The 22876-nt window shown below is 41.0% G+C and overlaps 1 protein-coding gene across 1 annotated transcript in view; it reads right to left on the reverse strand.

Moving 5' to 3' along the window:
• Nucleotides 1–22876, reverse strand: part of LOC311034377 (phospholipid-transporting ATPase ABCA1) — a gene marked incomplete at its 5' end in the record, with an annotated part of 244246 nt that overhangs the window by 144256 nt on the left and 77114 nt on the right. Inside the window, 7 exons of the mRNA XM_084042257.1 lie at nucleotides 288–427; nucleotides 1311–1430; nucleotides 1801–1849; nucleotides 3272–3474; nucleotides 6929–7004; nucleotides 8927–9141; nucleotides 21838–21975. Coding sequence (XP_083898383.1) covers nucleotides 288–427; nucleotides 1311–1430; nucleotides 1801–1849; nucleotides 3272–3474; nucleotides 6929–7004; nucleotides 8927–9141; nucleotides 21838–21975 — 941 coding nt within the window. The remainder of the gene's footprint in view (nucleotides 1–287; nucleotides 428–1310; nucleotides 1431–1800; nucleotides 1850–3271; nucleotides 3475–6928; nucleotides 7005–8926; nucleotides 9142–21837; nucleotides 21976–22876) is intronic.

Below are 22876 nucleotides of genomic sequence, written 5' to 3' on the forward strand. Positions count from 1 at the left end.
GGTTAATAAAATAAAATAAAATAAAATAAAATAAAATAAAATAAAATAAAATAAAATAAAATAAAATAAAATAAAATAAAATAAAATAAAATAAAATAAAATAAAATAGTTAGACATAGATTCTGACACTATACAGTATATCTCTAGTGTCAGTGTCTCTGATAGACTGTATATTACACTATGATGAATAGTTTCCCCAAAGAGATACATTTTGGGTATGCACTCTACTCAGTGCAATCTTTCTGGTAGATACACTGGAATGGACCCGAACCCATCAGTTCCTTTACCTGAGCAACAAGTCCCTTGCGGCTCCTCCGCGCGTGGTGGAAGCGCTTGATGAAGAGGGCCAGGAACTGCTTCCTGATCAGCTTCCAGCCTGTGATCACCACCGAGCCCCTCCCGTTCGCAGCGGCAACCTTCGGCAAAGCTGGAATGGATGTTAAGACCAGTTGTGTTATTTGTCATCCATCCGAACGGAATAGACACGATGAGCACACTGTTCAGCACAGCTACTGTAGCAGAGTGATCCAATGTGACTGAAAGGGGAGGCTAGGGGAGTATAAAAGCACACCATCAATGTCAGAAAGATTTATAACCTGTGTGATACTCTAAATCTCTGTGCAAATAAGAGCTTTGTGGGGGAAAAAAATGGTTTTATAGCTCAACAACCTCAAAAAGTGTTACAGTATTGTGTTCCGGATGTCCTCAAAAGCTACAACAAAGCACTATTTTGATTGAAAAGCACATATACACACTGTGTGAAAGTGATTTTTTTTTTTTTTGCCCCAAGTGGTTTTACACTCACAAAAAAACTAAATTAAAAAGAATTGCAGACAGTTCTTTTATGACATTGTGCAGAAGGCTGCAGAAATAAAATCTTGCTTTGAGGAGCAGTAATTCAAAATATTATTTTCTTTTCGGTGGCGCAGGGTGAACATGTCAGATTTAAGCTGAGCTACAAGTGATTAACTGTGGAAAACAGAATTGTGTGAGACGAAAGGTAGTGTGACAAAAGACCAACTTTCAAAAAAGTCAATGGAACTGTGAAACACATGCACAAGCCACTGATGGCATAATTCAACTGGGATCAACACATTTCTTACCCTCCACTTTGCTTGAAAACCTTCCCTTTAACTCTGCAGGTGCTTGGTAGAAAGCAAGGCAAAACAAGACAAGTATTGAATTGTTTGCAGAGAACTGTGGCACTTCATTCAAAGTATGTTTGCAGAATTTTATTTTCAGGGGGCATTTTTTTGAAAAAAAGGTTTTGGAGTTTCGTTCAAAGGACGCCCACATGACATAATACATACCTCCGTTTGGAGAAGACTTGCCAGGGACGTGTTCTGAATCTGTCCGGATGTTGGCGACGCTGTTCCGTTTAAATTCGCGGGAGCTCCTTTTCCAGTCTCTCACCAACGGCTCATCCTTCGCTGTGGGAATACACATAAGATTTGTTGTTTTGGCCTGACCCAATTTAGGGTTATAAATAACAATAAGCACAGCAACCTGCCCTTACGAAGTACCACATTATTTCCCTGTAAAAGCTGAACCCCGGCTATTCCAGGTGGGGAAATCTAATGAAGTCTGATTTTTGAGTTGATGATTGAAATGTGAGGCCACGTTGTGCAATGGATCCAAAACAAAACGGAGCTTGGAGTGCACGAGCATCCATCAAATGAGGGCACTCGGGCAGTTTGAGGAAAACGACAAAATCAAATCAAAGGTGAAGTCATTACTGTATGTGTCGGCAGATATGATGGATGCATGCGTGCGAGCATTTACTGCATTGTTTCAACTTACTTGGCATTTCCACATCAACTCCGGTGTCCTCTGCCACTTTTAGAAATATCTGTAAAAACAAAGCACTTGTCATCTTCCTCACCTAGGCATGTTTATTCCATGAGTGATTACCCTCCTACCGAGACAAACGGTGACTAAACGCACGCATCACACTCCGCCAACCACCAAACATGCCCTGCCTACACACAAAAAAATCCATCTGCCCCATTTTATGAAATCACAGAGAGTATAGTATCTGACTACACAAGTTGTTATTTAAAAATAATTCTCATGTAGCCTGCAGGCCAGAAGTGTCTCATGATTCTGCCAACTGCTGCGCATACAAAACATATTCATTTGTTGTGGGTAAAAACTTGTGTAGGCCTACGTATAATTACAAAGACAATAGGGCACAAATATTTACTTATTTTTTGCTTTTGTATTCAAAAGCAACTGAAAACAGCCAATACTGGAGAGGGGAGATCAGTGAAGGGCAAATATGGGGCCAATATGGGGCCAGTGATGACACCGTTTTTATTGTGTGCCTGTATAAACACATTCGGTGCCGAAACCGTAAAATCACGTGTTTTCAAAGAGTAGCACTTAGGTGGCAAAACCGTAAAATCACGTGTTTTCAATCTTTTAGTTTTTTTCGTTTTTTTCCACAAGGCTAGCGCAGCTCTGGAATCACCCACAGTGATTCTGAGAAGGAAGGGACAGATGGATCACCGTGCCAAAAAACGGACAAAAATCTCCTTGCAAAAAACCTCTGTAGCTCCGAAACTTTTTTCGGTGAGGAAAACGAGTCATTTTGGATGCACGATCACTCCGCCATTGTGACTCGCGTGAGAAATGTTATCGTTCCAGGCTTTAGCCAAGACCATCGTGCACCGTGCACGGATGCATTGTTTTTCATGGATTGCTCGTCGTGGAGTCTACAGCTTTAAACAGCGCAGCGCAACGGTGAGATTTCTGGCACCGAACGTAATCTGTTATTATAAAATTCTGGCACCGAATGTGTTAAAAGGCACAGAGCAATGTCAGGAAAGGCTATGATAAAATATTTTGAGTTTCACCTACTTCTGTATGGTTAGAAGTATAACTGCTGGAGGTGGGCTCTACCCCTCAAATTATGATTCAAATTTGGGGTTTCGGTGAAAATGGGCCTCTCACAAACTTTGGAAGCCAATTATTTCCCCCAAAAAACACACACACATAAAAAAAAAAAAACTGCATTCAAACTGATATGAATAGCTGTTCAGGACTAAGATTAATAGCTGATCTACAAGCTCAAAAACGATTTTGAGCTTGTAGATCGGCTATTTTTGGTGAAAAGACATTTCGTGTAGACGGGAAAAAGCGGTCAGAGTACAGTTGTAGTCTGTTTCACTATAAGACTAGAGGGTTTAAGTGGTTCATTTACCATACAGGATCAAATTAACACAGGATTTTACTGTGTGTACTGCTAACTGGTGGTTCTTTTGGAGCTCACCTCTTCCAGAGTAGTGTCGGAGATGCCGTAGCTGGTGAGGCCCAGGGCAGCCATCTCCTCGTCCAGCTCTTTGAAGAGCAGGGCGAAGGTGCCATCCTTTGCCCCTCCGTAAGGCAGGATGAAGGTGATCTCCTGGCCGATGCTCTCCAGGAACACCGCCTCGGGCTGGTGCCGCCGCACCAGCTTACTCACCGCGCTCACATCTGACAAACACATTTGCCCACACAATTAGTCACACAAAACTCTGGAAATACAGCCAACGGCAAAACGCTGTGTGTATTTGCAGAAAAAAACACTTGCCCAATCACTATGGGACAGTGTCTTTTGGTTTTTATCTGTGACATAAAACCATATTTTTTCGTGTTTATACATTTTCTCAGTGACTGAATGCTCTAATACAGGGGTCTTCAACGTTTTCAGGCCAAGGACCCCCCTAGCTGAGAGAGAGAGATGAAGCAGGGATCCCCTCTATATTGTATAAAGTTGTAGCCTGACACTCAGCCTGAATTTTCATTTCGTTTCACTCCATTATTCAGTCTGAAAGCCCTCTCAATGCAGCCGATTGCTGAGATGGGGGCGTGGCCAAAGTTTTTTTTCCAAAGACTCTTTGGCGATTGGTTCATACTGGATTATCCCGATCCCGATTCGTCGTACAGATTTTCAACCGAGGCTGAGACCTCTCTATGAGAGCGTCACCAGACCAGAATCGCCTGAACATATTTTTTAATGGGCGTGGCTAGCGATTCACGGGCTGGAGCCAGGCTAATAAAGTTGTGTTTCAGATAAACATTTGCTGCTCTTTTTTCCCTCTACACCTATAACTCTTTGCCAAAAATAGCCGATCTACAAGCTCACAACGCCTCGAGCTTGTAGATCTGCTATTTTTTGGCTTAAGTTCTCCTCAGAAAAAGGATGCTTTTCAAGTGGTTAATTGTAAAAAATGTAAAAATGTAAAAAAAAAAATCATATCACACAAAGATTTGGCAGACCCCCTGTCGTAACTCTGAGGACCCCTTAGGGGTCCCGGACCCCCTGTTGAAAACCCCTGCTCTAATATGTTGATGAACCATCACCAGTCCTGGCTGTGCAGGGAGATGATGTGACATGTTACGGTTGTCAGCATTTTGCCGGGTGTGTACGCAACTGAATTGTGGAATGATAATATGACTACTGTATATAATATGACTGCTGCAGTTAAAGGTAGGGTAAGTGATATTTTTGGGTTAAAACAAAAAGTATTTTTTTTAAAGGTTAAAGCACTATATTCTGATAGTAATCATTGCTATAGAGTGTTTGTTCAGTAACAGGAGTCTCCCCGTCTCTCCAGCTCTTTAATAAACAGAAAATACATTTTCTGGTAGGTGTCAAAATCTCAGCCAATCAGGAGAAAGTACCCATTTTTAAGCTTCATTTGTATAGTGTTTCAGTTCTAATTTTGCCTGCTCATTTCTTAGTGTCATCACTTCCAATTCCACTTGTTTAATCTGTATCCCGATTGAGTTCTCTATCCTGATTGGATAAAATTGGAAATGAAACTGAAACTGAAACGAAAATGCATTTTCTGTTTTATAAAGAGCTGGAGAGACATGGAGACTCCTTATATGGACAGGACACTCTATAGTAACGAGCACTATCAGAACATAGACCCATTTTGCAATTATTTGAATAATTGCAAATCACTTACCCTACCTTTAAGACATTGTTCCTGCTCTGTTATTTGCTCAGCTCAACATTACTGAATTTATTTCTAACATTGGTCAACAACATACAGTAAGTGTCAAAAATGTATTTAACCCATTCAATCCGGTAACGCTTCTGTGTCATTTTAGATTTCTTTGGCTATTCAAAAAAAGCAGATCTACAAGCTCATAGCGCGGCGCTATGAGCTTGTACTGTATATCTGCTATTTACTTTTTTTTGTGTGCAATATATGTATTTTAAAGCGAACATTTGTAACTCAAATCTTTGCTTCATGGGGATTCAACAAATGTCTTCTAAATCCTAACAGTTCTTTAGAAAAAAAAACTATGTTGCTATAATCAGTGGTTCTCCAATTTTGTCAAGGACCACCAGAATGATATGTATTTGGCCGTGGACCCCCATCTCAAAACATGTTGTTCCAGGTAACCTACCCCAGAAGCAAAGATTTGAGTTAATAATGTTCGCTTTAAAAAAATACATATTATTCAAAGATTTGCACACATTTTCGCAATTTTTCCCAAAAATAGCAGATCTGCAAGCTCATAGCGCGGCACTCGTGCCACACAGACACACAGACAGACAGACACACAGACACACAGTACATACATAGTATACGTATAAACAAACCCTGTTCTAGTGGCTTGGCCTATGCAAATGCTGTTGTGTAACTTTGTAATATCCTCATAATGATGCTGTGACCTTTGAGCACAGTGAAAAGAGACAGGTGGACATCATTCACCTGCATTATCCATTCTGTGGCTGAGCCTTGGTTACGATCAATCAGAACAGTGTTGCCTCCACTATTGATCCCCAAATGCGCAAAGATATTCACTGCAGGTTAACAAGCATGGCCCTGGCATTTTATGAAGAAGTTAATCGATTATTTTCATACAGGCTAAACTATTTGTTTGGTCCATTTAGACCAGGAACGCAGCTGTGTGTCATTTTTAAGATTTCATTTTGGGCTATTCATATGTATTTGCCGCGGTGCCGAGTGCCGCGCTATGAGCTTGTATCTGCTGTTTTTGAAAAATCTTGAACATTTGTGCAAATTTACAGCAAACGTTTGTAACTCAAATCTTTGCTTCTGGGGATCTCTGGAACAACATATTTTGAGATATTTTTGTTTTTTAAATATTTAAATATTTCATATTTATTTTATATTTTGTATATTATGTCATAATTTTTGTATTTCTTCAGTAAGAGCTTGTATTTTTTGTATTTTTCCATGTTAAAAAAAAAGGATTAACAAAGCATTTTTAGAATCGGCCTCAGGTCTTAATGGGTTAAATGGGCGTGTCTGTGCTTCTGTGTGCCAATGAAGTAGAACGTCCCGACACTGGTAAAGTTACAATTACATTTACAGTATGATATTTTCCGTTTCGTAATTCTTAAGCAGCTTGTAAATTATCATACCAATGGAATACACAAATATGATGTTGCATGACATGTTTCCCAAGCATGATGAATGGGATAAAATGCCAAACACTTTCTTCTGATCGGGTGCATCGAGTGCATTTCATTTATAACTTCAAGCTAGAAGGGATTTGATCTGTCATTGCGTTCAAATCAAACTCACTGGATGACATCTGAATGCAAAGATTAGCAGCTGGTGTCAGCCCACGTATAGCACACATAACAAGGCCTACAAAGGAGGTCAATCAGAAACACTCATAACGAAACTACTCTTTGTTTTGTTACTTGGATACAGCTACTGCACATAACCGGTGCAACACTAGATACACCCATCATCTATTGTACTGTAGTTCGGACAGCTTTGCAATTACCTCTCCACTAGGAGAGGGACACAAAATACATTAAAATGTATGGATTGTTGTTGCTTTAAGGACTAGCAGTGTTACAAGTTCCTATTACAGAGCTTAGCATGCTGGTGAAAATCAACAGTTTAAATGCATGCACTACTAGGTTATATACACATTAACTGCAAAGTTGTACCTGAGGGGTCAGGGTTGCTCCAGTTCTGGCTGTCAAAGCCCTCGTCCAGACTGCTTCTCCTCAAAGGATGTTCCTCCTATTAAATCAGAACCACATTACAAAAGGCACCATGTCTACAAGCACATCCTTGACAAATTTGCTCTTGTATAAATGGCATGAAACCCCTCGACCATGCAATTTAATAGCACCAATTTAAAGTAGTAAGCTCGCATCACCAGATGCTACGTTCATCATGTACCTGAAGCAGTGCCAAGATCAAATCTTGAGCCAACCTTTTAACCCACTAAGACCAGGAACGCATCTGTGTCATTTTAGATTTCTTTGGCTATTCAAAAATAGCAGATATACAAGCTCATAGCGCGGCACCGAGTGCCGCGCTATGAGCTTGTATATCTGCTATTTTTGAAAAATCGAGAACATTTTTTAAAAATATTTTTTCAAAAAACTGTTAGGATTTAGAAAATATTTTAAGAATCGGACTCGGGCCTTAATGGGTTAAGGTCAAGGTATCCGCACACATAATGTAGTCTGGAGTCTAAAAGCATTTAAGTTGACAGTATAATACTTAGAAACAGAGTTAAATTACATCAGAGGGCTCACTGTCAAACTCTCATCCAGTTCCATTTCATGATTGCATTATTTTCTTATTTAGCAAAACTTTTCCATTCAGTAGCTATAGCTTTGAATTCTTTGTAGCGCCGTTCAGGTCGAAGTCTTCTGACTGGGGACCCTGAATCACCAAGTCCTCATTTGGTTAAGGGAGAGTTTTCTACCTCCCATGAAAACACCATTGTTTGTTTGTTTGTTTGTTTATTTATTTAATTTCAAACAAATGTCTCCGCTCACTGCTAAGAGCCTGCAGACTAATGGTAATTGCTCTAGCCCCGCTGGCATCGGTGCATCTTGTTCATTTGCTCCTATTGATTAAAACTAAGTGCGTGAGGCACCATTGGCAAGCTAGATCAAGAATCACCCCTTTCCCCGGCGACAATTAGTATCATCCAGCACGTAGGTGTCTGCCAATTCTCATGCTGGGGGAGACTAAACACAGATCATTACGGGGGGAGGGGGATCGGGAAAGAGCACTCTGCAAAGTCAGAGGGAGCCGTGTTCGATAATGGACTAGCGGAAAGGTTACCGCTGTGTCAGAAGGGCTTGCTGTTTATAAGTCCTTCCTTCTGGTGCACGCAGTCCTGACGGAAGGATCTCTTTAGGATAGGAATATTGTGTGAGGCAGGGCTACTGGTTTCACAACAAACGGGGGTAATGATCTCACAATGCAACGGGGCTTTGATCACAACAATCCCTGTTAATCCCAATGCCATGTACAGTACACCACCCTAAGGTCTTCAATGTGGGCGTCCCAGGATCGCGGCACCCCAGGAGAGGAGGATGAAAGAAAGACAGATATATATATATATATATACATATATATATATGTGTGTGCGGAAAGGATAGGAAAATTAATACTGTACATTTCAATTTAAATTCAACTCATAAGATTACTGTGCCAGATTATCCACTTTCTTTCTTTTTTTTATCCCACGATTTTGCAACCCTTTTTCACCAAGTGCCAATTGTCTAAGCGATCCTGGGCGCTACCCTCCCCCCGCCAGCCTAGGGAGCCCAGAGCCGAGCTCATGCCTCCTTCGATGCAGATTATCCACTTTCAACCTGGCGTCGGTATTTTGGGCTTGTCATTAACTCGATCTCTGGCGTCTCATTTTGTTTTAAAATGCAAATTCACCAAATTGCCCAAATATTTAAAAAGAAAAACTTTATTTAAAAAAAAAATATATTTTTTTAAAGCCATTTTGCAATAGGAGGACTATTTGGGGGTTGTTAGCATGTAAAGGTTTTGGAACCTCTGTCGTACACCACTGAAAAACAACAAAAACCAGTGTGCCGCATTGGATGATACCTGTGCTTGCAGAGGACAGAGAGCATGTTTCTGTGGAAGACTGCTGCCTCCAGACGTTACATAACACATACACACACCTCTTTGGACTGGCTGTGTGTGACGCCGCTGCGCTGCGTGGTCATCTTCTCATCGCCGCCCCTGACCAGAGTGAGGTAGTAGCCGCTGCCGAAGCACTTCTTGAGGAAGAGGGAGGAGCCGCAGCAACGCATCCTGCCGTGTGAGATGATGGCGATCCGGTCGCCTAAGATGTCCGCCTCGTCCATGTGGTGCGTGGACAGGATGATTGTTCGGCCTGAAGAGTGAGAGAGAGAGAGTGAGAGAGAGAAGTAAACAAAATATTGGTTTCACTTGAACAGGCACAGTTAGAGAGGCACTGAAATGGTTCCTCTCTTTGTGTGTGTGTGTGTGTGTGTGTGTGTGTGTGTGTGTGTGTGTGTGTGTGTGTGTGTGTGTGTGTGTGTGTGTGTGTGTGTGTGTGTGTGTGTGTGTGTGTGTGTGTGTGTGTGGGTGGGTGGGTGGGTAGTGTGTGCGCGTGCTGTATACCTGACTGAGAGTGTGTGTGTCTGAGACAGCAAATCAAAGGACAGGATGGACTGGGACAAGAAATACAAAGAAAATGTGACGGCATGTAATGAAAAGTATATAAAGGAGCGCTTTTTCAGCATACAACAATTATCGGGGACTTGTTTGTTTTGGCAACGGCTTGACAAGAAAAGATGCCATGAATCAAAACGGTTCAAAACAAGCCGGCAGCACAATCTGTCTCTGCGTGGCAGTCACTTATCATCTAACTGCTGTCTGCTGTGTTTTTCACTCATGACTGTGTCCTCATGGCAACAAAACAAACTCCACAGCCAGTTTTTGGGTGTGAATCTTGGAGCAAAATAGCAACGAAAGCCACTAAAGGCCTGTCTGTCTGTCTGTCTGTCTGTCTGTCTGTCTGCCTGTCTCTCTCTCTCTCACACACACACAATCCGTGTAGGAGTGTGTGTGTAACAACCGTTATGTCTGAGTTATAGTGTCAGGAGCTTTGTCAGGGTACCCGTTGTACATGTCTGTCTGTGTCCCTTTTGTGGCCATATATGGAGATCATTGTAACCGTCTCTCTACCTGTGTCGCTTTTATGCCCATATATGGAGATCCCAGATGTCATTATGCCCATACCCTGTGTATTGGCATGCCTATTGGCATGCCTATGAATGGGCATATTGGTTGGATCGGTGGTTCTGTACAACTGCATAGCCATATATGACTCCGCTCTGCGGCGGGCAGAGTCCTCCCCTCGAGTCCCTGCCAATGCGCGAGCCGAGTTTGAAGTTGGTCGGTCTCATATATGCACAAGAGCATATATGGGCATAGCGGTCGGATCTGTGGCTCTAGACAAACCGGATCTCCATATATGCCTATATACAGGTTTGTAATATCTCAGAGTCATAGTGACATGCCTATATATGTGTATTGGCTTTGTTTATGGTTATGTCTGAGTCAAAGTGAAGTGGCCGTGGTCCGCCAGCTGGACGGCAGGCTCGCAAAAGCGCCTGATATTGTGCAATTGTTGTTTTTAGTTAAAGGTAGGGTTAGTGATTTTCTTTGGTTAAAATAAGTGTTAAATAGCTCTATATTCTGATAGTACTCATTGCTATAGAGTGTTTGTTCAGTAAAAGGAGTGTCCTCGTCTCTCCAGCTCTTTATAAAAAAGAAAATACATTTTTGTTTCAGTTTCAGTTTCATTTCCAATTTTATCCAATCAGGATAGAGAACTCAATCAGGATATAGATTAAACAAGTGAAATTGGAAGTGATGACACTAAGAAATGAGCAGGCAAAATTGGAACTGGAACACTATAAAAATGAAGCTTAAAAATCGGTACTTTCTCCTGATTGGCTGAGATTTTGACACCTACTGTACCAGAAAATGTATTTTCTGTTTATTAAAGAGCTGGAGAGACGGGGAGACTCCTGTTACTGAACAAACACTCTATAGCAATGATTACTATCAGAATATAGTGCTTTAACATTTTAACAAAATACTTTTTGTTTTAACCCAAAAATATCACTTACCCTACCTTTAAGTGATTTCTTATTTTTCCCCCTATTTTTCTTATCTTTCTATCAGACAGAATCTCTGTCTGTCTGTCTGTCCCGGAAATAACACGGGTGGCGTCAGACAGAGTGGCCTCAAACTTGGCGTGTCTGTGCCAAATGACCCGATGGTGTGTACTACAGAGTGGCAATTTGATCGGACCAAAGGTTTCTGAGAACCCAAAAAAGCATGAATATCTGTATCTGTCTAGTTTCTTCCATGTCGAGGAGCCAAAACCCAAGAATATTATTTTGTATAATGGGATGTAACGATAGAGGCTTTTGAATCTTCTCTCTTGAATCCACTTTCCCTCAAGTAGTGCTTCAAAGAGAAACCGGTTTTATTTAACCCATTTAGATCTGGAACGCATTTGTGTCACTTTTTTTAATTTGAGCTAAAAAGCATTATTTTACACTTTGGCTATTCAAATATAGCTATTTTTGAAAAATCGTGAAAATGTGTGGAAATCTTTGAATATGTATTTGTAACTCAAATCTTTGCTTCTGGGGGGTCCCTGGAACAAAGTATTTTGAGATGGGGGGGGTCGGTGGCCAAATACATATCATTTTGGGGGTCCTTAACATGAAAAAGATTGAGCACCACTGATATAGAAATATTACGTTTATCAGAATACTGTTGGGATTTAGGAGACATTTGTAGAATCGGCCTCAGGTCTTAATGGGTTAATTTGCCTAGGTCTTTTGATTCAAGACGCATAACTCCATTGGCAATAAAAGCATGGATTGCTAGTTTATTCACCTTTCATATCATCCACCTCAGGGAGTGAATTAGATCTGTGATGAAGTCCCGGCATGCTCAACTCTCTTTGTGTCTGTAGAAAGCAGCAGCATCATAGAGCACGTAAGTAATTACTGATACGAGTAGGAGTTCAAAAGCAGACATTTTTCTTCAATGGTTCAAAAACGTTTTGGTTTATTTGAATATTATAAAGTGTTAAAAGGCAGAGGGAAAGTAGGCCAGACTGTTGACCTCTACTGCGATGCAAGTTGGAAATTCTCTGCCTAAAAGTAAATAAATAACTACCAAATTCTGCCTAGAGCAACGTTATGACCCAACTACACCAGTGAACGGAGCCAAGGCAAAACGTACTGTATGGGCTAAAATACAAAGCTGATATAATATTATTATATAATAACAACAACAATTATTATCGCTACCCAGCGCGGGTTCACGGCAAAAAGTGCTTGTCGTTCCGTTTTTCCCACATGTACTGTAACACACACATACACACACTTTCTATCACAGTCAGTTTATATCTGATAATCGCGGGTATCTGATGATCTGATTACAGACAATTAACTCCCAAACGGTATACTGCCATTATCAAATTTGTTGTCTTGGCCACAGCACTATGTTTATAATAAATAATAGCTGATAAGTTTGTGTCATCACTTATCCCACGCAGGGACAAAGAACATGCAAAGTGGTCCCTTCATTGACAAAAAGTCATGTTCAGGCCCATACCCTAGGTGGGGTTGGCGAAAGGGCCTACTCTGTGTGGAGTTTGCATGTTCTCCCCGTGTCTCCTAGGGTAGTTAATAGCCTCACAAAAACATGTAGTAATCCTGGTCACTATACTGCTTCCCCCAGGTTAGCCGGGGCGCCTGATGGAGGGGAAGGGAACTGGTTGGAATAACGTGTTCCTTCCACGCGCTACGTCCAACCAGGGAAACTCCCCCCTGTCAGGTGACAAGAAGGTCAGTTGGCTCTCATGCATTGAAGGAGGCATGAGCTCGGCCCTGGCCTCCCTAGGCTGGTGGGGGGAGTGTAGTGCCCAGGATCACTTAGCAAGTTGGCACCGGGTGAAAAAAGGGTTACAAAATCGAGGGGTAAAAAAAAAAGAAGAAAAAGTCATGTTCAGCCATTTTAGACCGGCCAACCATTTTTTGGTCCTGTGATCCTCCTCACCAATCTCACGTCCCAGTCACTCCCCGTCAACCCTCTGAGCTGCTAAATCCGTCTATTCCGTTTAAATCCTTTACGCTACACCAAGCATGTTTGAAGCCTTCTGGATAAACACAAACGACCAAAATGTCCTGCTGTAACCCACAGACGAGTGGAGTGGTGCTGCACTCATCAAAACAACTCGCTCAATTAGACCCATGGGAATGGGCAGCATGCTATAAGGTGTAGAGGTCGGCTGAGGAGACACTTTTTCCAAGGGATTAGTTGTGGTTTACGAGGATTAAACACAAAAAAAAAACACTGCATCACCTGTGAATTGGGAGTGAAATAAATGTGCTTGGACTGCGGACAGTCCACAAAGGTATTCTGATTGAGTGTGTTACGGTGCATTACGGCAGAAATTCATAGCTCAAATATGTGGGTCGTGGGTGGGCGGGGGTCTTCGTCAACTAAAACTAAGACGAAAAATGTTTGTCAACTACCTTTTTTCACTTTGGAAAACTAAATAAAAACAAAAAAAAAAAAAAGCTATGATGACTAAAACTGTGACTAAATATATTGACAACTTCGTCAACAAATAAAAACTAGACTAAAATGTTAGTGAGGGATGAGTGGAGAAGTTGCGTTGTGAGCTTGTAGATCTGCTATTTTCGGCATGCAGCAAGTGAAAATCAGCCATTTCGATGATATTTCGGCCCGCCAAAAATACATTATAGTCGACTAAAATCTTATGATATATAGTCAACTAAAACTATACTAAAACTAAAACATTTCAGTCGACTAAAATATGACTAAAACTAAACATATTGTTTTTCAAAAGACTATGACGAAAATTACATCACAATTTGCTGTCAAAATCAACACTGGTCTCAGGTAAAGGTGCTGTACTCCCCACAATGAACAATAAAGTTCACGTGGGAAACCTGAGTTCTGTAATTCAGCTTCCCTGCTCCTGTTATATCAAATGGATGGATATGGATTTTAACGCGGTGTTGTCAGAGCAGAGATGGGTATTGTGCGGCCCCCGGCAGTATGATGAATTATTGGGCGGAACTGTGATGACTGACTCTTTGAGACAATGAATTCAGATCAATGATACCGAGAATTACCTTGACGTCCCCGTCAGCATTTCCTTTGGAGTCAAAAGACATAAGCCCCCTTGTTTTGATTAAATAGGATCCAATTGAAAAGTGTACACATTGAAATATGTTCGCACGTCATATTTAATACCTAGAGCTTTTCATTATAATATCTCACAGCATGATTTGGCCCATGTGTGAAGGTTATAAATTCACGTCAGGACTCTAAACCCCTCTCCCCCTCTTGTCTTCTATCCAATTCTCTCCTCCCTCCCTCCCTCCCTCCCTCCCTCCCTCTCAACTGGCTCTGCAGCCTCTTCCTTTCTCTCTCCGCTATTTCATCCGTCATCTGCCCACCAGCTCCTTGGTTATCTGAAGCCCTCGGAGGCCGAGTTAAAAGTCTCAGAGCAGCTTGAAAGGACGTGGCACAGAACTGGCCAATCAGATGACCTGTCCCGTTTCCATTCGCTCATCTCTGCCTTCCCCACTCTCATTATCCACCGCCAAGTCTGCTTTATATTGATCTAAAGAGTCAGTTCTCTGACTCCAATGCAAGGATGCTCTTTTACACCTTCTTCTCCATCCTCAACCGCCACTCACTTCCTCACCGCTGAAGCTTCCATTACCTACTCTGAGAAGGTTGATGATATACGAAGCACGTTCTCCCATCTTCCCACTAGCCAATCATTTAACTAATCATACCTGTTCTCCTCTGTAATCAGATTAGGTCCTGAAACTGGTGTCATCCACCTGACCGACCTCCTGTACCCTATGAGACCTAGACCAGTGGTTCTCAAACCTTTTCATGTCAAGGACCCCCAAATTGACACTTATTAGCCTGCAGACCCCCATTTCAAAAGATATGCCAGGCAGGGACCCCCATAAGAGAAGGTTTTTACGGCTGTAGCAGTGATTCTCAACCATTTTAATTTCAAAGACCCCCAGTTTGACATGCATTAGGGCTACAGACCCCCATTTAATGGCATTTCTATCTCTTGGACCGCAATTTATATTGTAAAATCTATGTCAATTTAACTCTGAGAGTGTACATTTGTACACTCTCAGAGTTACAGACCCATAAGGGTCCATTTGGTTCCTGTCCATCATTTAGCTGGGGACCCCCTGGAACCCCCTCAAGTACCCCTGGGGGTCCCCGGACCCCACTTTGAGAACCAATGACCTAGACCTCACCCCCCCAGACAGGATTGCAGTCTCACTCCCCAATGTCCACCGCAGTCTGAAAACTGACCTCTTCAGACTTTACTTTATACCCTAGCACTCCTTATTCTTTCTTTGTATCACTTCTTGTTTCCTATTTTGATAGAGTATGTATATGCATGGTTGTTACTTGCTCATTTGCTATGCATGATATTTAAATAGACATACCGTTTGCTTTTCTACAAGTGTTAGGTGTGTTATTTAAATGTTTGACGTTAGCTGTAGAGGCAATTGCAGTATGTCTTAACCCATTAAGACCTGAGGCGATTCTTAAAAATGTTTTCTAAATCCTAACAGTTTTTTGAAAAAAAATCGAAAACATTTTTTTTCAAGATTTTTCAAAAATAGCAGATCTATTGTATATCTGCTATTTTTGAATAGCCAAAGAAATCTAAAGTGACACAGATGCGTTCCAGGTCTGAATGGGTTAAAAAGGTTGTGTTGAATGTTTTCTAAACATCTAAACGTCACCAAAATATATTGGTAGTCCTTGCTCTTCAGATTTATTTCTGATTACGTGATATTAACACATATTAAGCATGTGATTAAGCAGCAGTAGATTGACAATTGTTGAATGCAATGGTTTTGAGGATTTGCTGTTATCATTAGTATAGGTCAGAAAATGGAGTATAATTTTTCAGAAATGCCAGAGGAGCTGCTGTAAGAAATTGTAATCGGTGTGTAATAAAACTTGAGCCGTCGTAAAACAAATTGCTCATGACAGAGAATGTTATTGGTTGGATAAGCTTTTGTGACTTTAGCTTTTGGTGAGTACATGTGTCAGTAAGTTCAGTGTGAATAGCCTCATACAGTAATTATTCAGCTCACAGATCAGAGAAGAGAGAACATGACTCATCCATTGTTGTCCCACGCAGTATCAAACTATTTAATTTACAAAACGTACAATACCCCCTGACGACGCTACATGACCCTAACTTCCTGTTGCGTGTGTGTGTGTATGTGTGTATGTGTGTGTGTCTGTCCATTCACAGCTAAAATTGTCCACTACACCAATCAGCATCATCTTGTGCATGCTGCAAGCAAGCCATGGAACTCAATTAACCAATATTTTTTCAAAACTCTCTACAACAATTATTGTTCTTTCTGTAAATCTTTAACCTCAGGCCTACGTTCCTCCAGGCTACGGGATATGTGCCCTCTACGCCATGGAGCGGGACTAGCCAATTGAGTCCAGGCTATGGGATATGTGCCGCCTACGCCATGGAGCGGGACTAGCCAATTGAGTCCAGGCTATGGGATATGTGCCCTCGGCGCTATGGAGTGGGACTAGCCAATCGAGACATTACTGTGTCAGACATTATTATTATTAATGTTTTAAATGTTATCTCGGTTAACAGTCGGTAAAGAATCTGATTCAATGCTCTTACAGATGGAACAAAGTAAAATATATGTCAAGCAGAAAATAGATTGTCACTGCAGCATGATGTGATCTTTTGAGCATGCCCTTTAACACAAACACAAAGCGATCACTAGGGGGCGCTCATGTTTCCTGCTCACCTTAACCTTAAAGGGATTGCTTACCCAAAATATAACTTGTTTTCTATCAATTAGTCACTCCATGGAGACTTGAATTCATGGATATTTTTTTGTGTTTGTCGCATTCCTCAACCAATAGTTTGACGACCAGCGGAGACACAATGGAGACTCTTTGTGTCGCCTACCAGAACCGCTGCTGGTCATCAAATTATTGGCTTAGGACTGCGCCAAAAACTAAAAAATATCCATGAATTCAAGTGACATGGGGTGACTAATCGACAGGAAAAAAGTCATTTTGGGGTTGAACTATACCTTTAGTCCTACCCTCAGTCTCTAGTAGGGAAGCAGGGCAGGTCAGTACACTGTAAATATAATTTGTCTACTTAATTTTGCACATACTGAACTTAATCTATTGTACTATGTGTTAAATCATCATCATTACATTTCATCAGGGGAGTTACACGTTACATTGTACAGTATGTAACAGAATATGTCATCACTGTTCACTTCTATTTGTTGTCATTCATAGTACAGAGTTGATTGTACATTCATGCTGTATAGGGCCTAATGGTTTGTAAAATATGCATTTTCTATTTCAGCGGACAAATACAATAACTAGAAATGTGTATTTCTTGTTCCTCCTGCAGTTTCAGAGATAATGTATTCACCTCACACTTCGATTGTCTTCTCGATTTGTTCTTACAAAGGGTTCTCCATCATAGAAACAAATATACTGTAGCAGAGGCCTGTAGCAGAGGCCTGGATTGCATTTCTTATTTTTTGGTACAATCTGTTCTCAACATAAGTTACCTGCAAGCATTTCGCTTTGAGCTAATAATTATATTTAAACAGTTTGTTTCACACTGCGTTGCCGTAAGACAAGGTACGTTCTGCCAAACATTAACATAAAATTAGAATCTATCTACAGTATATCTTTATTTCCCACAGTACAGCAAAACCATTCCCTCACCCGTCATCTCAACATCTCTAAATAGATGAATGTGACTTGATCTCCATTTGTGAGGGTCTGAACAACTCACTTTAGAGAGAGAGAGAGAGAGAGAGACTCTAAAATGGCTAACTTAAAGTTCAAATATCATACGTCGCTCATTCCACAGCGTGGGAGCCTGGAGGGAAACGAGTCTAGGATGCTTGGAGCATTGGCCAGCTAATGAGGGGGACCATCTGTCCTGTGTTAGCTGATCTATGTGCAGGAAGGGGTGTAGGGGTGAATCATGTCCTGGAGGTAAGGGGGTGCCATGCACTCGATTGCCTTGTACTGTAGCCAGGTCATCATTCATTCAGCAAATAAAAGGTAACTCTATATGAGCGATTCATTCAGCAACCAAAGCTACAGTAACTCTATGTGAGCGATTTATTCAGCAACCAAAGCTACAGTAACTCTATGTGAGCGATTCATTCAGCAACCAAAGCTACAGTAACTCTATGTGAGCGATTTATTCAGCAACCAAAGCTACAGTAACTCTATGTGAGCGATTTATTCAACAACCAAAGCTATAGTAACTCTATATGAGCGATTTATTCAACAACCAAAGCTATAGTAACTCTATGTGAGCGATTTATTCAACAACCAAAGCTACAGTAACTCTATATGAGCGATGTATTCAACAACCAAAGCTACAGTAACTCTATGTGAGCGATTTATTCAACAACCAAAGCTACAGTAACTCTATGTGAGCGATTTATTCAACAACCAAAGTTACAGTAACTCTATGTGAGCGATTTATTCAACAACCAAAGTTACAGTAACTCTATATGAGCGATTTATTCAAGTTAATAGACGAGCAGTTCATTCAGCAACCAGTCAAAATCTAATCATGTGGTCCTTGGAATTAACATGGGAACCACGTGGCTATAATGTGGATCTCAGACTTCATCTGGCCACCTCGTGACATCAGTCATCTATGACATACATATCTACTGTATGACATATGACCCCAAATTTGGGTAAAGGTTTCAGCCCGATCAAAGCCTAGCCTGGCATTGGCAGACTGATCACGTGGTATCACGAACGTGTCCCACGATATAAAGATATCGTGGGATACGTTTGTGATCCCCAAAAAATTATATTATTGTCTCCGCCAGGAGACTATGTTTTCGTTCTCGTCCTTCCGTGTGTCCACCAAGCTAACATTGGTCAAGCGTCAAGCTTGACACGTGACAATATGTTGAAAGGATGTGCTTTGATTGGCTAGCGAGACGCATGATGAAATAGAGACCAATAAATACTTTTGAAGTGAGGTAAGACAGGATTAATCAGGAACAGTACTGGCGGAGACCTGTGCTCCGAGGAGCACATTTTCTAGTTATCAAATAATATAAGTAATAATATAAGTATAAAACATGTGAAAAACTATTAGTGGAAGTACTTCTCTGTCCTACTGGCAGAGTGCACAAGACATTATGTGGCACTGGTCCAGTGATTTGTGAGGTTTGCTCCGGACATATAGACCAACCTCTTATTCACCTCATTCCTGGCCAGTGGCCACGCCCACTGTGGGCCTGGCCATGCCCACTGTGGGCGTGACCAGGTAGGGGAGTAGGAGAGATGAAGAGCCCCATATCAATGAGTTTCCTGTTTACCAGTGTTGCCTGTCTGTTTATAATAAGCAATTTGGGGATTTTCTTAAAGGTGTAGTGAAATGAAAAATATGTTTTTCACACTTTTAGAGCATATCCGTGGTCATCATATGGGCATACCTAAGAATAGATGCCAAAAAAAATGAAAAAAAAACATTTTTGTGTATTTTTACATCTAAAGTCCCTAAAAAGCCAATCTTAATTACTTCCTGTAAACGAAAACGTGCTGCGTGATGACATAATACAGCCTTCACGAATATAAATGAATCTTGATTACATGCACCTGTTTGATTCCCATAGCTGCACGTTCTTCAAACACAGCTGATTTTAATTACAGAGATACTCCGTTTTGAATCTCATTGAAGATGAGTGTATTACTCATTTGCACACTAAAATATGTATCTGAAAACATTATAGGTTAGAAATAAGCCAGGTAGTAGCAAACGTGCTTCACTGGCCGTCTCTCTCTCACTTGTAAACAAACACTAGCCGTGTGCCAGCCGTGCCAGCACGGCTGAAGTGATTGAGATCCAACGTCCCATAGCCTGAAGGGATGGGACCTTCTGATTGGTTTAGAGTTGTTGAGCCGACGTTTCGGGCTGAACCTTCAAAATAAAATGACCGAAAATGTCACTTCAGTGCGTCTTTAAGTGTAGTTGGTTAATAGGGCTTGCTTTCTAATATTTTTTAAACCAGTGGTTCCCACATTTTTTCATGTCAAGGACCCCCAGATTAATATTTATTTGTCCGCAGAATCGCAGGAGATGGTTGACAGATTCCTACAGGCCAATGGAAAATGCCCATTGATTGCCCAAGTGTCCAAAGAAACATATGGCACATCCTTAAAAGTCATCACAATCTCATAATGAACATAAGTCTCTACGGCTGTATCAACATACTGTGTTGATTGATCTTTTATGACCATTAATTGATACCACCGACTGGTTTCCACTAACATGTGCTAAACTGATTAATTAAGTAATAAAACTAATTAAGTACGGTTTGATGTCCATGCATACATTTTATGACTCCCAAGCTTGACATTTTAAGATTCCGATCAACAGCCGCTTTGAATGCAAAGATCTGAGGAATATTCAAAGTTGTACATGTTTCTTCACATACTAACTAAATTAGCTAAATTAAATAAACATTGTGCTCTTCAACAGCGGCAAAAAGCAGCCATCCCTATTGGACATTTTGCATGTCCAAATATGACTCGGTATAGCCTGCCCTGAAGAGATTCATAGATGAAGTTTAGAGTTATAAAATGCTTTTTTGTTTTGTTTGTTTGTTTGTTTGTTTGTTTCCCCGCCAGCAAGAATAATACTGTACGGGATTCTATCAAAACAAACATACACAAGGGACAATTTGGCCCCTTTTGTAAACAAACAAAAAAACAGCTAATTAACGACGCATAACATCAATATCAAGCCCAATATACTTTCACACAAATAGACTCCCTACAGTATAGCCTTTTGTGGTTGACAAAACAGACCACGAAGAACATACAAAACATGACTCATTCAACCAGCCACACTGTGGGTGTTCTCTCGTTTTGAGAGTTATCTCTGTTTTCCAATGGCAGTGAAAGGGCTTGATTAGTGTGAACACAGCTAATGAGACGGTGAGGGCAGAATGACGCTCGATGCACATTAAACATTTAGCTGTGGAGGGAATGTGTCTTATTATAATGTCCGCATCTTGCTTACAGCTACTGGCAAGCACACAAAAAAAGTGTGCACAGTATGTGGCCAAAGAGTGTCAAGTCGACTGATGTGGCAAGACATTTAACGACTGTGTTAAAAGGCAACGCCAATTAAAAGCTCTCCGGAGGACTTGTCTTTCGCTGCCACTGCTATCTATTTCAGTGCAAATGATATCATTTACTTTCCACCCACATTTTACAGTGTCACAAGGAGCAAGCCTTTAACCCATTGAGACCTGGAACTGTGTCATTTTTAGATTTGAGCTAAAAAGCATTATCTTACACTTTGGGCTATTCAAAAATAGCAGATCTACAAGCTCATAGCGTGGCACCGAGTGCCGCGCTACGAGCTTGTAGATCTGCTATTTTTGAAAAATCGTGAAAATATGTGGTAATCTTTGAATATATATTGCTTTAAAGCGAACATTTTTAACTCAAATCGTTGCTTCTGGGGGGTCCCTGGAACAAAATATTTTGATGGGGGTCCGCGGCCAAATACATATCATTTTGGGGGTCCTTGACATGAAACATATTGAGCACCGCTGATATAGAAACATACGTTTTTCAGAAAACTGTTGAGATTCAGGAGACATGTAGAATCGGCTTCAGGTCTCAATGGGTTAAAGCAAATAAGTTCTGTGAATTTGACAGTTTATTATTTTAAAAAGAGCTCCGTATAAAGTCATATTCGATACTCCTCAGGCCTGTCAGTTAAACACTTTACCTTTAACTAGGGCTCACACTTCCGCAGACTTTCTCACCACGGAGCCAGATCAAATATATACTCTGCGAGACGTTAGACCAGTCGATACTACAAATATCAGGCACTTCAAAGCTTGAAGTGAGGCTTTTTGGTACCTTACTGCTAGAGCTCATATACCTTGTTTGTACTTCAGCAGCAGGTCCCAGATCCCCCTGCGGGCGTACGGATCTACCCCCGCCGTGGGCTCATCCAAGATGACGATTTTGGATCCCCCGACGAACGCGATGGCCACCGACAGCTTCCTCTGCATCCCACCTGAGAGACAGGACAGTCGATCACAACTGGCATCAGACGTGTGTCTACAAGCCCCTCAGACTGTGTGAAACGACAGAACGTCAGTGGATGGAAGACTGATGGAAGATTTGATTAATCCATTAAGACTGGGAACGCATCTGTGTCATTTGAGATTTCAGCTATAACCGTCATTTTATACTTTGGCTATTCAAAAATAGCAGATACACAAGCTCGTAGCGCGGCACCGAGTGCCGCGCTACGAGCTTGTAGATCTGCTATTTTTGAAAAATTGTGAAAATGTGTGCAAATCTTTGAATATGTATATTTTTAGGGGTGTGCAGATACACTAATTTTGCGATATGATACGATACACGATATTGGGCTCACGATATCAATACAATATGATATATGGCACTTTCTTATTATGAAAATATATAAGGGGGGGAAAAAAGCAAATGCAAACGAATACTACTGTTTTTGCATTATTATTATTGCAAAAAATATATATTTTTTTTTAAATACATATATATATTTCTTTTTTTTACAGCACGGCGATACATATCGTCATGAAAATGTATCACGATATATCAGGGAACGATATATGGGCACACCCCTAATATGTTTTAATGCGAACATTTCTGAAAGATTTTGTTCCAGGGACTTCCAGAAGCAAATATTTGAGTTACAAAAGTTCCCTTTAAAAAATATATATTCAAATATTTGCACTAAACGTTCAAGATTTTTCAAAAATAGCAGAGTTACAAGCTCGTAGCGCGGCACTCGGTGCCGCGCTACGAGCTTGTAGATCTGGCTATTTTTGAATAGCCAAAGAAATCTTAAAATCACACCGATGCGTTCCCGGTCTTAACACATTGACTGCCAGAGGTTTTTCTATAGCAGGATCAGCCAGTGCCAGGAATTT

This window comes from Gymnoscopelus microlampas (assembly GCF_963454915.1).
Source record: "Gymnoscopelus microlampas genome assembly, chromosome: 19".
In the NCBI taxonomy this organism is placed as follows: domain Eukaryota; kingdom Metazoa; phylum Chordata; class Actinopteri; order Myctophiformes; family Myctophidae; genus Gymnoscopelus; species Gymnoscopelus microlampas.